Genomic DNA, 17931 nt, shown 5'->3' with positions numbered 1-17931 from the left:
GTAAAGCACCTGCCTTACATGTGCTATAAGAGACGTGGCTGCACACGTACCAAGGTGACCTGGGTTAGATTTAAAATTCAACTGTGAGGTAAACCAGCAACATGATGCTGCCAGGTTGAATTAAATGTGTTTCATTCTGCTGAGGGGTAGAATTAAAGCAACATGTCTGACACACTCTTTGTTTTTAGTTGCAGAGTTGCGACTAACTGGATGTGTGTAACCACTGACCACTGTGTATGTGGGAAGGACACTGGAGCAAACCACTGCCAGGCAAATGAGAGGGGGTTTTATCTGCTCTATGTTGCATCTATAACCTCCTGGATATCTGCCACTGAGTAGTACTAGTACACATTTGTGTGCTGGAGACTGAACCTCCTGCAGTCTTAATGTCACTGACTAAGGAGTCGGAGGTGGAGTTTAGGAAGCAAAGGTCTCGTACCCAGTCATCATCAAGGGATCAGAGCTGGATGTTGTCCAGGAGTACACGTACCTGGGCGTCCAGATAGACACTTAGCTGGACACACATGCTGTGTAAGAGACGTCAGAGTCGCCTGTTTTTCTCTGGCTCATGTCTGCAGATCCACTGATTTAGCAGATGTCTTATCACTCTGTGGTGGCTGGCGCCCTTTCCTACGCTGTGGTCTGCCGACACTGAAGCCGTTTTTAGACTCGACCTCTGAAGGATGGCCAGAGAATTATTTGCGTCTGAACTTTCTTGGGAGGTTCCGTTCCACACATGCACAATGCAGCGGGAGATTCTCAGACGCGGTGGTGCTGCAGGCAAAGGCAGGATCCGCTGCATAGATCACGTTCTGGTTTACAGGACATTGACTCCATTGGCCCTTTAACCTAAAGCTCTCTGGTCTTCTTTGTCAGTGCCTTCTATGTTTGGCACCTTTTGAATCTCCTGCTGTATTCCCACATCTGCTCCTTCGGACAGTCTGCAGACTCTTTACCAGGGGACTGGCTGGTGAAAGACTGCAGAAGCTGTCACGGACAGGTGCGTTCACACATACAGAGTCCCTCTTGAGAATGTCTGGACAATCTCCAGAGTTCAGCTTAACAGACTCAACAAGCTCTTCAGAACAGCTGGTTCTGTCCTGGGAGCGGAACTTCAGACTTGGTTGGAGGGGACAGAGGAGGATGCTGAGGAAACTACTCAGTATTATAGACAATGCCTCTCCACCCATTCATGCCACACTGGTTGTCCTACTGCAGCAGCTTCAGTGGTGGACGGAGAGCAACTGTGGCCATCAAACTGTACGACTCCTCCCCCTTCTGCAGGGAGGACCACTGATAATCAGACACTTGGAAAATAATACTAACAATATATACAAAATAAGTATTTCTTTTTCATGTGCAATTTGACCACTCGTGCAATAATACTATTAATTTGCACTATGTGTTATATTAGTTTTTTTCCAATCATGTCTCAATATCGTGCAAAATACCATATTATTTTCTATTTATCATTTCTGCTTACTTGAGCTTTTGTTTACTATTAGTTTGACTGTCTTATATATCTTGATTATTTAAATATCACTGGCTCAACATTACTATGTACTTTTATTTTATTAACAAGTCTTAATAATCTATTGCTAAATTCACTGTTTTATATTGTACTGTAATCTTGGAGCAGGATGGAACAAGATTTTCCTTTGGGATTAATAAAATCTTATCTCTTCAGATGAATTTGATGATGTAGAAACTACCTCATAAATACACATGAACATTCAAGCAAATTTGTGACAGATTTCTAAATATCAAAAGAAGGACATGAGAAGAATATTTTATCTTTGTTTATTACAGAATCAGTAAAATATATTCAATGGGATAAAAATATATAGAAAACTGTAGAGCACCATTGTCATTCTGTAAATAGCTGATGGGTTATCATAAGACTGTACCAACTAGATTAATAATTGAACATTCTGTAATTAATGTAAAATAATTATTTTCTATATTTCTGCAGAACTTTCACTGTAATATATATATTACCTGCAGAATTATAACTATTCTTCAAACACACAAGAACCTACACATTGTACTACGTTTTTGATAAAGATGCATTCGTGATCTTTATTGCACACAGAAAAATCCCCCGGCCCTAATTTTTTGCAATATCCCTTGTCAGGTTCCACATAAGAGTCCCCATAAAGGCAGCAGAACTTAGAGAGTATCAGAAATGCACATCTTCAAACTATGTTATTATTGATACAGAGACATAAAATACCACGATGTCCAAAACACAGTAACCAGTAGCTGCAATGCAGTTTTAAGATACAAAGTTATGTTTGTATAATTGAAACTGTCTTTTGCCAAAACACCCATAGAAAGATCTGTCAGCTTGTTAAAACCTAAAGTACAGGAGAACCAGTATCACGCCCATGTTGATAAACAGTGATTCATCATTATTGATCCGGAGGCTGAATGTCCACTGAAAGCTAGCGAGAAACTCAACGACGCCATTTATCTGTAAGGGAGGAAAGAATAATGTTACCTGTTGAAAGGTATTCATCATTTGGACTTTGAATATTAAAAACTCTATTTTTTATATTTCCTTACCTCTGGTGACCTCAAAGCAGCTCTCGCAGTGCACCTTGCGGTTGTAGATCCACATGCTGTCCCCGGCCTTCATATAACCCAGATTGTTGTTACACACCTGACACTGTTCACACACAAACAAACACACACATGAGGGTTGAGATACACACTGAGCCACCGTTCAGCTGCACAGTCCCTCATAACATCTTGTTGCCAGCGGCAGAATGTAACTGAATACTCAATACTCAAGTACTCTTTTACCTTAGTATTTTTATTTTGTGCAAATGTGTCTTCATCACTCATAGAACTACTGAACATTATGATGATTAACTAGAATTAGTTTTTATCTTAACCAGAAACATAAAAATGCCACTGTGTACACATTAATGCATCAATAGTAACATATTTCAAAACTAGAGCATCCACCTCCTATGCATAAATAGTGCTTTAAGTCAACTTGCATTAAAGTATTTTGACAGTGCGGTATTGCAACGTTTGCTTTTGTAAATTATCTAAATACGTCGTTCTACAACCGCTACACATTGCTGATTTACGTGTGTCTTTAATCTGCTCACTTTGAAGCAGGTAGCGTGGCAGTTGATCTTCAGGTCATCCAGGACCATCTTGGCGTCCCCAGTGAACGGCTTACGGCAAGAAGTGCACAAGTCTTTCTCATGCACCAGCCTGTGTGGAGCAGAGGTAAATAAAGTTATTTAGTTTATATCTATCAAAAGAGTAGTGAGGATAGTTAATTCTTGACTCCGGAGAAGCAGTGGTTTGGCAAAACAAAAGCCAGCCTACCCAATTATACACGAGTCTGGTAGATTCAGACAGATCTGAAGAACTCATATTCATAGTTCCTAGAGTTAAACCCATCTAACTATAGTGATCCTATGCCTTTTCCTTTAGTGCCACTGGCAGGTTGACATTTTTGGCTTTCAGTTAAATATCATGACAATTATTAATTGAACTGGTGCAAAAATTTGGTTCAGGCATTCATGTCTCCGAGATGAGGAATCTGAAAGACTTTTCTCTAGGAAGATACTCTGCACTAATACAGGATTTGTTGTTATGACATTAGTGATCACTTACTAACTTTTTATGAAACACCATCATCAGGTCAAAATCTCAATTAGCCTGAAACTTTAGTTTGTGAACAAATACGAGATAAACTAATGCAACAGCCGTCAGCCTCAAGTGTAATTTGTGTCTTTACTAACTGGGAATACATTTTAGCAAAACCAACTCGTCCAACATTAGGAAAGACGTTGGACTTTTCCTACCTGTCAGAAGATCCGTACAAACTCTTGGTGGAGGACCTGGAGTAGGGTGAATCTCCTGCATTGTCATCTGACCTGCTGTGAGAATCACCGTTATCAGCTGGAGTCTTACTTTACTCTCATATAATGTATAACATACATCCCACATTAAACCCATATCATCTAATACCTGCTGCTTCTGTAGGATGGTGAGTAGGTAGTGGGGCTGCTGACGCTGCTGCGGTCATAGCTATACAAAGACAAAGTGAAGCACAAACCACACATAAGATTTAATCAATACAAAAGGAGAATGAATATGAACATAATGACATGAGGTGCTGGACGGTTCTGTGTCCTCCTACCTGCTACTGGTTCTGGAGTAGGATGGACGGTCGCTGTATAGGTCACTGTGTGTGCAATCACAGACCAGATTAGGAATAATACAAAGTCAGCATCCATAGTGTCATCGGGTGTGTGTGTGTGTGAGAGTAGACAAATGAGTACCTGGGCGTGGTGCTGACGGTGTGGGAGGAGGTGCGGGTGGTGGGGGAATCATCAGAGTACTCTTTGTAACTGTGTGTCAGAGGCAAAGGAATGAGTTGGGTACAAGCTGGATATTTATTTGTATTGATCTGAGTTCATGTTCATGAAATCAGTGTTGCAGCAGTGTTGGTTCAAAAGTGACAGAAGAAAGGAAAGTTATTGAAGTTGATTATATGGATAAGAGGGTAAAACATACAAATGCCAGTGAAGCTTAAGATCATCTTACTTGGTTTTGCACAACAAAACGATTTAAAGTAACTTTATCTAATTTAGCCTTGATATGAGTATTTTGGCCGATTAATGAGCAAAATATTCAAAGCATTTTTCTGATAATTCTAAATTACTTAAATTTGGAATTATCAGAATTACATATGTGGCAAAACGCCCCCTGGTGGTTCCTAGATAGGGGCCTGAGCTATGTTTTTCGACTCATACTTGACAATTTGAACTGGATTTTTATGTATGAAAGGTGCAATTTTTAAATAAAATGCTTTGTTTAACTATATTATCTTTAACTGCTTTAACTGCAACATGTTTACCTGCTTAGTCTTCCTGTGAAGGAGGGTGATGTCAGAGTTGGGCTGTTGCTTCTAAATGACACAAAGGAAAATGTCAGAGGAAACCTGATAATGTAGTAAATCTACTGTAAATAGAAAGAAGCAGCACATTCTCCAACATCCATTTCCATCACTCACCCTCTGCTGCTCTCCACTGTGACAATCTCCCTCCTCGTGACGCTGGAACTTCTGTAACTGAAACAGGGTTTTGAGTTCACTGACAGAATAATTACATACTGGTTTTGTTACGAGTTATTCATCTTAATTAGTATAGAGCTGTAAGTACATTTAAGTGCTTATTGATATACATTATTTAAAAACATTAGTACTTTACTTATCAATTAAGATTTATTTAATCAAATAGTTCATAACAGTGATTTCGACTGTTGTTATGTTATTATCTGTTTATACAACACCCCCTACTATTCATGTCCAGAGGAGGCACTTAGCTGTCAAGAAATACATTAATAATTGCATTTTTATTTTCGTATATAATATTCTATCATGTTTTAAAACGTGTGTATTAAACCTTTATTGTATAATTGTTTATTATAAGTTTGGGGCTAATGGATAAAATTACACAATATGGGCAAGTTAAAGTAAAGTGTTGTCGATGAGAATAAGCAGGATCTCTCTGGTTTTATTATTGAGTGCAAACGTTACCTGTCTGAGACATCGTTCTTGATAGCGCTTGGGATCAGTGTACCGTAGAGTAGGTCTTCAGCACTGCAGAGAAATAAATTCAGCCAAGTGTGAATAATGAATCGTTAGTGTCAATAATAACAATGAATAATTTTCCCGTTATTATCGTTACTACAGGATGAAACTCACTCGGTGTCATTGCTGCTTTTCACAATCGAAGTCCGAGTTGTGGAGATTGTACTTTTGCTGTAAAGAAGAAAATAGTACAGATGATTAGTACAGTTTAAAACTACTAATTGCCTGATGTCATGATCAATATAATTGATGGATTTGTAAAAGTATCACCTCTCTGTAGGTGAGTAATCATCCTTGATGCCAGAGGGCAGGAGGGTGTCGTAAAGTTTCTCCTCCGCACTGCACAGAAATATATTAAAGACCGCTTCAATTCTAGTGTCATGTATAGATTTGAAATTTAAATGTTATTCAATGATAACTTTTGTAAAAATCTGAAAAGATCTTACCCCTTATGGGTGGTAACAGTCGTCTCAGTCACTTTTGAAGTTCTGCTAGGTGTGAAGTTTGAGTAAAGAGCCCTGTGTAGAGAAGATGTTGAAACTTATCTTTAATTCAACATTAGATGATCAATCAATATTTTCCAGCACTGTAACAGAACAGCAAGAAGCTCACAGAGGGTGGAGCATGCATGCAGTGGTAATTTGACGTATTCTATCCCCCCCAAAATATAATGGCACACATGTTTTCACCCTTGGCTTGAGGATTTGACTCGCTCGGTGAACGTCTCAGTCTTAGTGGGAGATTTCATCACAGGAGAACTGCAAAATAACAATAACAACCAATTTTTTATTTATCTGATATAAAGTGCAGTAAAATAATCTGTGTGACGCTGCAGTGCTTTTTACCTGACACTCTGGGAGGTGGTGGTGGTGATGGTCTCAGAGGTTTTGCCATCCTTGGAGGTGGTCGTGGTTGTGGTGCTGAAGGAAGAGACACACAAAGCTAAAGTTACAAAATGCCTCAGTGTATTTTCTGTACGTTTCCTTGCTGTTTTCAGATATCTGTTGCGTACCTTGATTTTGGTTCCAGTGTAGAAGAACTGGTTCTGTGGTGACATGATAAAAAAAAACAATGTTACACACTATAGTGATACGTGGAGCTTTGCATACAAAAATAAAATCACCAGATTTAGCAGGAATATTTGTGTTATTGTGGAAATGTACCTTCTGGTGTATGTGGACGTGCTGGAAGGGAGGGTGCTACAGTGGGAGAGAGAGAGATATTATTAAGTAACAGTACAGATTCAAATAACTGCAAGTGCATTGATTGGCAAAAATACCATAATACTGTTTGCATTGTGTACCAACCTGCTCTTCGGCTCCTCCATACCTCCACTGAATCTGAAATAACGAGATCACAATCAATGTTTCTTTTCACAATCTAATCACATGACGTTTGCATAGAAATAGTAATGACATATATATAAACAAATAGGTATCAGACGACAAGTACATTTAAAGAAACGTTACCTCTGGCTGAGAGCATTCACAGATGTTGTCGTGCTTAGGGTTTTGGTGGTTTTTACTTCACTGCCTCCACTGTGAGCAAAGACAATGAATGACATTAAACAAAGAACTCAGTGGAGCACATTCCTCTGCCAAAGTCCAACAGTCCCCTTGAATTCAATCAAGCTACACTATACTTCACACTCTTAAATATCAGTTCCCTAAATGTGCCTAATTTGCTTTCCATCAAGATCCATCAATACTTCCCTGGGAAATCTAAAAATATGACAAAACGACCTCATCCCTGTGTAATCTTGCTCACAAACAAACAAACAAACAAACAGACATAATTTAAGCATAATTATTCTACCTATAGATATAGATTTTTGAGGAATAGTGTTTTTACCTCACAGTAACAGTCTCACTGGTTTTGGTACGGCCCAGAATAGATTTGCCAAAGTTTGGGTCTCGGCTGAGGGAGGAGAACAAAAACAATAATTCACTCATACATTCAGAGATGATTCAACACTTCGACTTGCAAAAGGAATGTAGCAGGTCTTCTTTTATTTAAGGTGTCAACCGAGATGAACTGCGAGGCACACCCAATAGTTTTTGAATGTTTGTGTAAGGTCAGTTCAACGTGTGGAATGCATGGAGTGTCTGTGCTGTGCGATTCCATTGACTTACTCGACATCTTCATCCTCTTCCTCGTCTTTTTTGATCCAGCTGCCGTCTTTCAGCAGAGACTTTGCTGCAAACACAATGGGAACATGAGATCTATTACATATCGTAAATACATATATCATAATTAACATCGGGCTCTGCTATATATATATATATATATATATATATATATATATATATGTGTTTGTATTTTAAGTCTTTTTCCTAAATTATTGGTACTACATGAAGTTTTAATAATTGATATTTATCAGTACTTACGAGTCTGATACGAGTACTTGCTCATTTTGTTACTTCACCTGTAAGAGAGAAAGAACAAGAGGTGAATTCATCACATAATAATACTGCAGCACATTATCCACTAGGTGGTACTGTGGCCTGGGTCCTGCATTTATACAATATAACGCCAGCTCTGTGTTGAAGTTTAACCTGAGGTCAAAAAACGCTTTGGGAATCCATGTTTTTCCTCCGCAGTTTCTCAGTATGATTTTCGTCTCCTCACATGCACCGGGTTCACATTTTCAGGCGCTTAGTCACGCTGTGGCGGGTTGTCACGGTGGCGGCAGTGTATGAACCTAAACTCTGCTCAACCCCACACTCACAATGATTAAGGACAGAACAGGTTTGTCATGACCTGAACCCACATGAAGACACCCACCCTCTCCACCTCCTCCGTAACACACCTTCTCTAAACAGACCATTGTCAGCAAAACACAGGGGTGTACCCGTAACATGCCATTAACTATTGATGATAAGAATCAGGATTTGACTACATGCACACTTTCGCACGAATACCTTCGTGGCAGAGGCCTGATGACAGACATGTACAGTCATGTGGAAAGTTGTAAACTGTAAATGCAACGTTTGTCTGTTTATCAGACGCACAATTTACTATCTATCAATTTAAAGGACTGTATAGTGTTGGGTTGGCTGTATCATTTTGACCTGTCAGAAGTAGTTGTGAAATTCTTGTTGTAATGTGTATGAGGGCCATGTAACAGGGCCTGAATCGGAACTTCCCCTGGATCCTTTTGACTGAGATTAATGGCTATTTGGGAAAAATGTATATATGATTTTGAGACGGATTCAGTTAAATCTCTGGTTTCAAGATTTTATGGTTTGTAAGAAAAGAAAGTTGCTCCTGACAATTATACAGTTATAACTCAAATGCCCTTTTCGATTCAGAAATCGTCCTTGATCTCCACAATTCTGCGTGGCAAATTATAATCTGGTTTGGTAACTTGAAAACGTATTCAAGACAGAACATGTTTTCAACTCAACATGTTAGAAAAATGTTTCATATAATTAAACTCGACAGCAATAATGAGATTCATTTTAAGTCACGTAAGGAGGTTTGGACAGGAAATCCTAATTATGTGTTTGATTGTGTCATGTCCTTATGTCAAGTGTAAGACATTTACAAACTCAAAATAAAGTCACTATAGAAGTACATTCTATCGTATTATCATCATCGTTGCATTAGTACATGATCCTCATACGTTACACCTGTGTTTCAAATTTTTATTTTTCCAAAATCATTACCAGAGATAAAATCATCTGTATTTTGTAAACCACATTGTCACATTATTGTAAATCACAGGCACATTAACGGAAACTGACTGAGTGTGACTGAAAAAGTATTCTGCACTCACCTCCACGGGGGGACTCGCTGAAGAGACTTAGTAGGCTCTCACTAGAGTTGATGTCCGGACACCTGTTGATCTATCCGCAGTGTGCAATCCCACCCTTGTCACTCCGTCTGCTTTAATGCTGAGGGAGGAGATTCCTCTGACACGCAAGGGTGTGGCTTCACATAGCGAATCAAAGAATACTCTCTCGTTGTGCCACTCTGGATGTTTCTCTGTCCGTCATCATCATTCATGCCTCGTTACCTGCTCTGCTTTCTGTGCGTGTTTAGAAAATTGACATCTACATGGGTGTGGTGCTGAAGGACCTGCAATTCAACTTAGGTGTCAAGGAAGCGGAACTGAAAAATGCATTAGGATTATTTACGACTTCCTCATTGAATGTAAGGGAATATGAATTAAGACATAATTAAATAAAAAGATGCTTTCTATATTCTCCAAGTAAAACGATTAGATACTGTGTATTGAGGTTACGCTCATACTACCTTGAATTTAACATAAGATGGACCACTGTTAAAGTATTACCCTGTGTATAAGGGTAAGGGTCTTCTTCTGACTTTTTGAACACACTACCTGGTTTACAGCGGCCTTTTACACACACACACTAATAAAAGTACCGCGAGATAAGGCGCTTTCAACTTGATTTTCACGCTCGGGTTAAAGGTTAGGTTGAAGTCCAAGGATTCATAATATCCTCGACTTTGAATGAATCTTCATGTAATACCACAAATAATGATAATTACAAGACATTGAGAGTTTTAGGATATAACAGGCTATTTTTCAAAAGCACAGGTCTAAATAATCAGCAGTGGTTGTAAAACTCAAACGACAACCGGGCCCATACCTGCATGTCAAGTTGTCTGGGAGTGCCATGCTTTGTGCGATCAAAGGTATGAAAGGTGCATAGCATGCCAGGGTGCGACAATACACAGGACTGATAAGTGCGCCCCTCCTAGTCACGATGACAGCACCAAAGGAATGCAGACTTCTCACAGTACCAGAACTACGAGGGGGAAACACCACATGATCAATCCCTTGCCTTTAACTGATCAAGAGGAATGAATGTGTGTGTCATCCGGTGAATAAAGCATGTTCATAGAATTAAAGGGGAAAAGTCAACCACAAACTACCGCAATGAAACTTATTGGCATGACTGTCATTCATTCATTCATTCATCAGTCAATAATAATCTGCAGCTCTGTACAATACAGCTTTATAAACACCAGGGGAGATCACTGACACTGGGTGGTGCCAGATCCATAAAGGTGGCGCTAACAATACTGATAATTAAATATAAATAATTTTAAACTGTTTTATCATGGTGACTGGAAGGGAGGTGTTATATCAGGACAACTACTTGTATTGATAAATCAAACCTAAATAGATTTTTACCAGCCCTCATTCCTGGATGTGTTCATGTCAACTTGATTTCCTCTCCACCACTTCAGCTCATGTTTGTGTCCTGACCCATGATGACATCATTTTGGCCCACATACACCGCCAATCCTCCCTCCATCCTCCCTCCTGCAACTGGACAGAGCTGTGACAACCAGGGGTTAACAGTGAGCCGCCTCTGAACGCTGAGAGCTGCATCTCCACCAGCTCAACGCCAAATCCTCCTCGTTTTATAACCCTCTATCTAAAAGGCCACTGAGGGAGGGAGAGGTGATGAATGTCAGCAGTTTGTTATCCAGCGTATTTATGATGCTTACTGATTATTACTGCACACTCAACTTAAACTCCTCTTCACCTCTCATGTTTCACACTGAACATCTAATGGTGCGACCCCTCAGTTTTTATGCTCATAAGTTCTGCTGTTGGAGACTCAGTTGTCATCACTGATACATGCTCGTGCTCTGATACTGCGCATGATAATCTGTGAATGCTTCCTGGGTTGCTATGAGGAGAGACTGTGGACCGACCCCTCTCTCGTCATTGGACTATTGCAAAGCCTTGCAGCCAATAAAGCACCACTAGGGCCTGTGTAAATCTCTCACTCTCTCTCTCTCTCTCTCTTTCCCTCTCTCTCTTAAAATATATGCTTCCACATACACATCCACATAAACCACCTTTTAAAAGAGACTATATTAGATTTGAATTTGAATATAGGAATATCCAGTTGATTAAAGCATTTGAAAAATCCACTCACACGTTCATACATGTTCTCAGTCAGACGTAGAGCATCTGTGTATCATGTTATATGTATTCCCGTGGAATCTGTGCCTGTTTCCTGTGTAACTTTGCGGGGTATTTTGGTGTTGACTGACATTTTGACTGATGTCGCCAAACTCACAGTGTCTCCTGGTGCCCCCCCCCTCCTGCAGTGTTTCAGCTTCTTCTGCACTGTTGTTTTCCATACTGACCCTCGTCAGAACAGAAAAGGAAAAATACAGGTACTGTCATCATCATAATCAGCATCTTGCATTGCTGAGGCACTTCAGTATCCCCCTGTCATTAGATATTTTATGCATTAACCCTCAAAATATTGTACATTTTGTATTTCCCTGAGTGTGAACCACATCATCTACAGTCTATATATTCTGTTTACATTGTATATATTGTCTCTATTTTCTACTTATGGTCTTTTGTGTGTTTTCTTATTCGTTACTTTTACTGATGTCTCTATTTTGACTGTCCTCTTTACTGCTGTGACACAAATATAGTGAACTATAATGAACATGTAATGTGTTTGTTGTATCGCTGTGTGAACCATATCCTCAGTATTCTACAGAGTTTGTTGCCATTGTAAATATATTTCTATTTTATACATTCTTAATAGCTCCTTTTGCTTATAGGCTTGTGCGTGTTTACTTGTTTATTACCTTCATTGGTGTCATTATTGTCCTCTTTTCTGCTGTAATGTGGCAAATGTCCCCATTGTGGGAATAATAAAAGATAATCTTGTCTACCTTATCTTATCTTACTGTTTTTAAAAGCACAGTAGTGTATGTGTGGGCCTCGACTGAGGTCTGCATAGTGAAGACCACTATAACACTCAGGATGATTGAATGTGAAGGAGGCTGCAGCACTTGTGCAAAACTAATGAGTTCAAAGGGCAACACCTCGCAGTTTCTCTCACTGGGGGATGAAGCACAACGAAAACACTGAGCATTATCATTATTGTTTTCATTATTACTATTATTTCAGGAAGCTGCTGTTAATTGATTGTAAGTGTGACTGCATTTCATCGCTTTTTAAGCATCACACTGTGCCAATTTTAGACCAAACTGGGAGGGGCTGTGGATGAACCCTCTGCAAATTAAATGGGCACAATCAAAAGTGTCATGCAACATAGAAAACAGCAGCGTAGGTTTATAGGCTACCACGTGTCTGCAGTGCTGTCGTCCACTTCCACGGATTGTCAAGAAACAAGAAACATGATCATAAATTTCGGGGTAGAAATCAATGAGAGCTCGGATTTGCTCGAATGAAAATATCCTGGCATGCTAGCGACGCAAGACTCCGCCAGGGAGGGGAGGGATGATGGAGCTAAGATGGCAGCCCAGCTGAGGGTGCTGCCTCTCCGGGGTCAAGAAATAATCAAGCAGCGACTGAGACCCAAACAACCATAGGGAGGTTTTTTTTACCCCCCTGGAAAATAGCGGTTCTGTTTATCCCACCAGATATTTTGGTGATGGCTCGATGAGACTCATTCTTCGGGGACGACGGGCACCGTGTTGACGCTGAGGCTGGATCGGAAGACCGTGGTTGCGCCACCGGATTGGCTTCAATTTGCGCTAATAACCGTGGATGCTAATTGTGGTTTTTCCCCGCAACTCGGAGCGAGCAGACGATGTGACATGTGGCGGATTTAACCACCGAGCGGACCCGCTTCTGATGGCTGGATGTCACCTGGTCGTGTCGTGTTTTGAGTGATATATGCATTGTTCTCCGAGACGATGATGTGTGCTGCTGCGGCAGCGGCCGCCGGCGGTGGGATCCTGCCCTCCGCATCCCCGTCCATGGGGCTGGGCGTCCGGGTCACTTCTGGAGCAGGAGCCGAGCTTTCAACCATCGGTGCGGGCATGGGTTCCTGCCCGCCGTCCGGAGCCCAGTCGGACTGTCGGACTCGGTACCAGCTGCTCCTCTCTGGACGAGCCCTGGCCGAGAGGTACCGGCGGATTTACACCACCGCGATCAACGATAAAGAGCAGGGGTTGAATCAAGGAAGGTGAGTGATTTACGTGGGAAAAGGCAGAGATGTCTGCCGGAGCTGGTCTGTCATTTGGGCTGCTAGCCGAGCTAACGACCGTAGGCTAGCATTAACCCTTGCTAGGCGGCACGTCGGAGCACCAGCAACACTCACATTTAAACATATTCATGGCTAATGAGTAATATTAACACGTGTCACTGCAGACATTGTTTGAAATGTTATCTGCACACCAGGGGCTCCACGGTTTGGACGAGCCGTTCTACGAGGGTCGGCTTTGCTAGGTAGCATTTGGGCTTTGACTTCCCTAGCTTATCCGTGTCATCTAAGCTAACGTTGCTTTAGTTAACCCCTGCGCCGGGGGGTCTACACCACGGCTGCTCTCTGTCCGTACACCGTGTTTCTGCCTAACATCCACCGACACACTGTAATAAACTGCAAAGGAAAATGTGCATTCATTCATATATCGCCATATAGCCGGAACAAGCTAGCTGGCTATCTGTCATGACAGCTGGTTGACAATTTGTTTTGGGTAAATAGCTGCTACCTAGCTAAACGTAAACAAACGTATGGCTAGGGCAATACTTAAATTAGCTTGTTAGCCATTGCAAACTCACATTGCTAACATTGTCATCACACTGTTCACAACCTTACTGGGACTTTAATGTAATTTTAGCGGTGTATATTCAGGCCCACTACCCGGTGAGGTTTCGACAGCTAGCCGTTCGCATCAGCCCTTCCCCAGGTTATGCTAACGTTTTACTTGGGAAGTAAAACAATGTGTTTTTAAAGCAGAGCTCATACAACATGCTGCTTTTTACATGTTATAGCCATGTGTTTGGAGGAGGGTAAACTCATTTGTTTTTTACGACACAAGCGGTAAATGCAGTTACGTCATTGTCAGTCAGGTTGTAGTGTTGAGTAGCTGGGTCGGTGCAGCATCCTCCTCCTCCCTCACAAACAGATCTGTTTTGCCTCAGCCAGCCATTTACAAAGCCTGCTTCAAAACGTGGGCCAGCACTCTCACGTCCACATGCAAAAAGAACAAGTTTGGGCCAAGGAGACCAATGCAATCCTATCAAATATACTTAATATCCTCATGGAGAAAGCTGCAGAACAGTACATTGGGCAACAAACAACAGCAAACAAGGACTAATCGTGTAAGACCCAGGAAAATAATGCAGAGTAAAAGTGAGTTGAATATAGCACCTGCCCTAAATACAATACAAAAGATAGCACACTAAAAGGATATAACGCATAAAAGATGATAAACAAAACTGGTATTAAAATCTAAAAACCAGAGTGTAAAATGCCTGCTTCAAAACGTGGGCCAGCACTCTCACATCCACATGCAAAAAGAACAAGTTTGGGCACAGAGACCAATCCAATCCTATCAAATATACTCAATTGTCCTCATGGAGAAAGCTGCAGAACAGTGCATTGGGCAACAAACAACAGCAAACAAGGACATATCGTATCATATACTCTGCATATAAAATAATGCAGAGTAAAAGTGAGTTGAATATAGCACCTGCCCTAAATACAATACAAAAGATAGCACACTAAAATGATAAAACGCATAAAAGTTGATAAACAAAACTGGTATTAAAATCTAAAAACCAGAGTGTAAAATGTGCCAGACAAAGTGCAAAGGTTACTGAGGTACTTTATGTGATGGACGTTGTGTCTCACTCTTAAAGGCTCTGTAACGTCTACCTGAAGGTATCCAGTCAAAATCAGACAAACAGAATCTGTGATGGGTCATTAAGGATCCTGTGTGAGTGTCTCGCCACAGAAACGTAGATGATCCGAAGGGAAGGATAGTCCTCTTTGCCTATCACCTAGATTTTTGATTGTAGCTGAACAGTTGGCACAATCCCTGTGGCAAAATGCACTCTTATTATAATTAATGATCTTGAGAAAGAGAAACACAAACCGTAATTGGGACACGTGGGAGACTAAGTTTGGGCACCTTGCTAAGTGTGTGGGTGGAAATCTTCAGTTTTGGGGTTTGTGTGACAGCTACCGGCACAGGAAACATCTGCACAGATGGAGGGAAGAAAGGAGGCCACCAGCTATCTGTGCATTTGTGATGCAAATGTTATGGAGCAATTCGTCAAAAACGAAACCGAAGCTTCTTCAACGAGGCAATAAATCACAGCACACCTCATAATCCACCATGAGCTACACCAAGGTTTACAAGCCGAAAGTATAGGGATGACCCTCGCAGTTCCTGGACTCGGATAGATATTAAACATGATGTGTGTGCAAGACGGCCTAAAAATATCTCAGCTCTTGAATTGATCTGCACGACGAAGGAGTGGGCGAAAAATCCTAAATCAAGAATAAAGAGGCTTCTACTACAGAATGGGTTTGCAAGCTGCGACATCTGCCAGAAATCAACAAAATATGCAAATTGTCCTGGGGTGATATCCTGGGGTCTGTCATAAGCGTCATTAAATTGCTTTTATCAATGGTCTGCAGACTTGGCAGGGGCAACTATCTAGCAGCACAATGCTTCGTTCATTATGATACGTTGTGACAAAATGTTCCTGTATTATGAAATTGCAGCACCTCCCATTTGGATATTACATTTTATTTAATATCATTCCATCATAATAAAGTGATTAACTGTTCCTTTGGCCCACTGTTTTCCATAACCAGCTGCAGTCTTAATCAACATCCATCTTGTTTCATAGCAATCTTTCTGTGATGGATTTAATGGAATAGTCTTAGACTGTTGAATCAGATTTAGAAAACTTTCATTTTCACATTTTATAGATGAACTGAAGAAAAAAGTTGCAGCCTAGGTCAGATAAATAGAATATTTAGGGAATTAATTTGGGAGCCATTTCATATAAATGAGTGCCAGTTTTATATTCACTGATGGATTTATTGATATTTCCAGTCACAACATTATTAAACTGTATTAACACATTTAATTGTGATGAAAAACAATGGAACTGATCTAAGTGAAAGATAATCCCAAAAAATAAAATGATAAATGTTTTTTCCCGTAATCATGACCAGCTCAAAGAAAAATGTGTCGACCATTACCTCATCACAAGCTTTTAATCGTTGTAATTGTTTTACGTGTTACTTTAAACATGCATTTTAAATTGAAAGAGTTAATGATCACCTTTTACTTCCAGGGGAAAAAAGGCTTTGAGTAAGAAGAAACTGAAGAGGCGACAGAAAGTCAAGTCAAAAGTGAAATCAAGAACAAAGGTAAGACATGATTAACTGTCAAATATATTACACAATTCAACACTAATGCTTCTCTGTAATGGTATACAATTGCTATATTTACATTCAGATATTAATAAATTATGTATTTTGATGGCTTGTAAGGCCAAGGCTACACTGTACAAGGCCCTTAAAAACCATGGAGGTAACGATTGCAAAGTTAAATCACAAATGGGAACATTATTCAACATTCTCAGGATTTAAACCATATCATGGAATAATCTTTGATAAATGTCGATTGTAGTATTTCGCTTTTTGAAAATGATAACATAAATGGTTTGATCCGCAACTTTCCAAGCTGTAGGTATGCATTGGTTATTCCTTTGAGCTGGTCAGACTATTTCATGAATTTAACTGATTGGAATAAGATTAAAGATGAAGTTAGATAATCATAAATCTCAAAGGTGTCTGGCAGAGTCATTTTCTTTTTTTGGTGGCATTGGTCAGGTGGCAGGAAGCTCATGCACACATGAAGCCAGAGATTTGGACAGACACAAAATGAGACAAATGGGAGTGGCTCTGGCTTGTGCACGATGTCCTGTTGCCGAGCGACCTAACGTGTTCCACGTTTCCACGGCAACAGCTACCGGCCCCCATCTCCCCCATCCGAAGCGGGAGCCGTAGTCTCTGTCAGAGGATGTGGTTGTATTTTTTTTACCTCTGCTGTATACCTGGCATGGAATACATAGGTTGAATCGTCGATCCCCAATTTATGTCAACATTATCCACTAAGATTACATTGACTCATCCCGTTGTTTTTTTCAGAGTGAGAGAGCAGCCTGCCCTATGGTTGCTCTGTAATGTTGTTAGTCACTGCTTGCATTTAACCTTATTATATATATTTTTCCCAGCAGCTTGCAGACAGATGCTAGAGAGATGTGATATTAGATAGTAACAGAAAAGGACAGTGATTCACTGTAGAGTGAGCTAGTCAGCTATTTTCTCTTCAGATTGACTTGCTCAGTGAGTTGAACATTATCAGATATTATTTTTTAGGGGCAGAGAATAGAGCCCGAGACAAGGCAGGCAACCAGGCATAAAACATGGGTAGTTACACAGGCTGTCATGCAGTATTTGTATGTCTTGTCCTCACTCTTGCTCTGTCATGCCTCTCACTCCGACACAGTCAGACAAGAGTGTGAT

General features: G+C 40.5%; 2 protein-coding genes across 3 annotated transcripts in view; one reads left to right on the top strand and one right to left on the bottom strand.

Moving 5' to 3' along the window:
• Window positions 1–2456: 2456 nt before the first annotated feature.
• Window positions 2457–8447, bottom strand: scel (sciellin). The gene is made up of 22 exons (XM_061089105.1): window positions 8405–8447; window positions 7753–7816; window positions 7472–7537; window positions 7090–7158; window positions 6928–6960; window positions 6784–6819; window positions 6633–6665; window positions 6466–6540; window positions 6310–6378; window positions 6067–6138; window positions 5891–5959; window positions 5735–5791; window positions 5567–5629; window positions 5042–5098; window positions 4886–4936; window positions 4308–4376; window positions 4166–4210; window positions 3994–4053; window positions 3828–3902; window positions 3120–3228; window positions 2566–2668; window positions 2457–2473 (listed from the first exon to the last, which is right to left on the bottom strand). The coding sequence occupies exons 1-22, from the start codon at window positions 8445–8447 to the stop codon at window positions 2457–2459; spliced, it is 1335 nt and encodes a 444-aa protein (XP_060945088.1).
• A 4424-nt stretch (window positions 8448–12871) lies between these two features.
• Window positions 12872–17931, top strand: part of mycbp2 (MYC binding protein 2) — a 56852-nt gene continuing 51792 nt past the window's right edge. For both annotated transcript variants that reach the window (XM_061088877.1, XM_061088876.1), the window contains exons 1-2: window positions 12872–13563; window positions 16695–16770. In XM_061088877.1, coding sequence (XP_060944860.1) covers window positions 13292–13563; window positions 16695–16770 — 348 coding nt within the window. In that variant the 5' untranslated portion in view covers window positions 12872–13291. The remainder of the gene's footprint in view (window positions 13564–16694; window positions 16771–17931) is intronic.

The sequence above is a fragment of the Limanda limanda genome, chromosome 16 (genome assembly GCF_963576545.1).
Source record: "Limanda limanda chromosome 16, fLimLim1.1, whole genome shotgun sequence".
NCBI classification, from domain to species: Eukaryota; Metazoa; Chordata; class Actinopteri; order Pleuronectiformes; family Pleuronectidae; genus Limanda; species Limanda limanda.
The sequence above is the reverse complement of the archived record's forward strand: the minus strand, read 5'-3'. Positions and strand labels throughout refer to the sequence as shown.

Excerpts from the sequence above, each read along its gene's own strand:
- scel (XM_061089105.1), bottom strand. The coding sequence starts at position 8,447 with ATGGTCTGTTTAGAGAAGGTGTGTTACGGAGGAGGTGGAGAGG. Across the intron at positions 7,817-8,404 it reads TTACGGAGGAGGTGGAGAGG|CAAAGTCTCTGCTGAAAGAC; the intron begins GTGGGTGTCTTC and ends TTGTGTTTGCAG. Across the intron at positions 3,903-3,993 it reads CCATCCTACAGAAGCAGCAG|CAGGTCAGATGACAATGCAG; the intron begins GTATTAGATGAT and ends TGATTCTCACAG.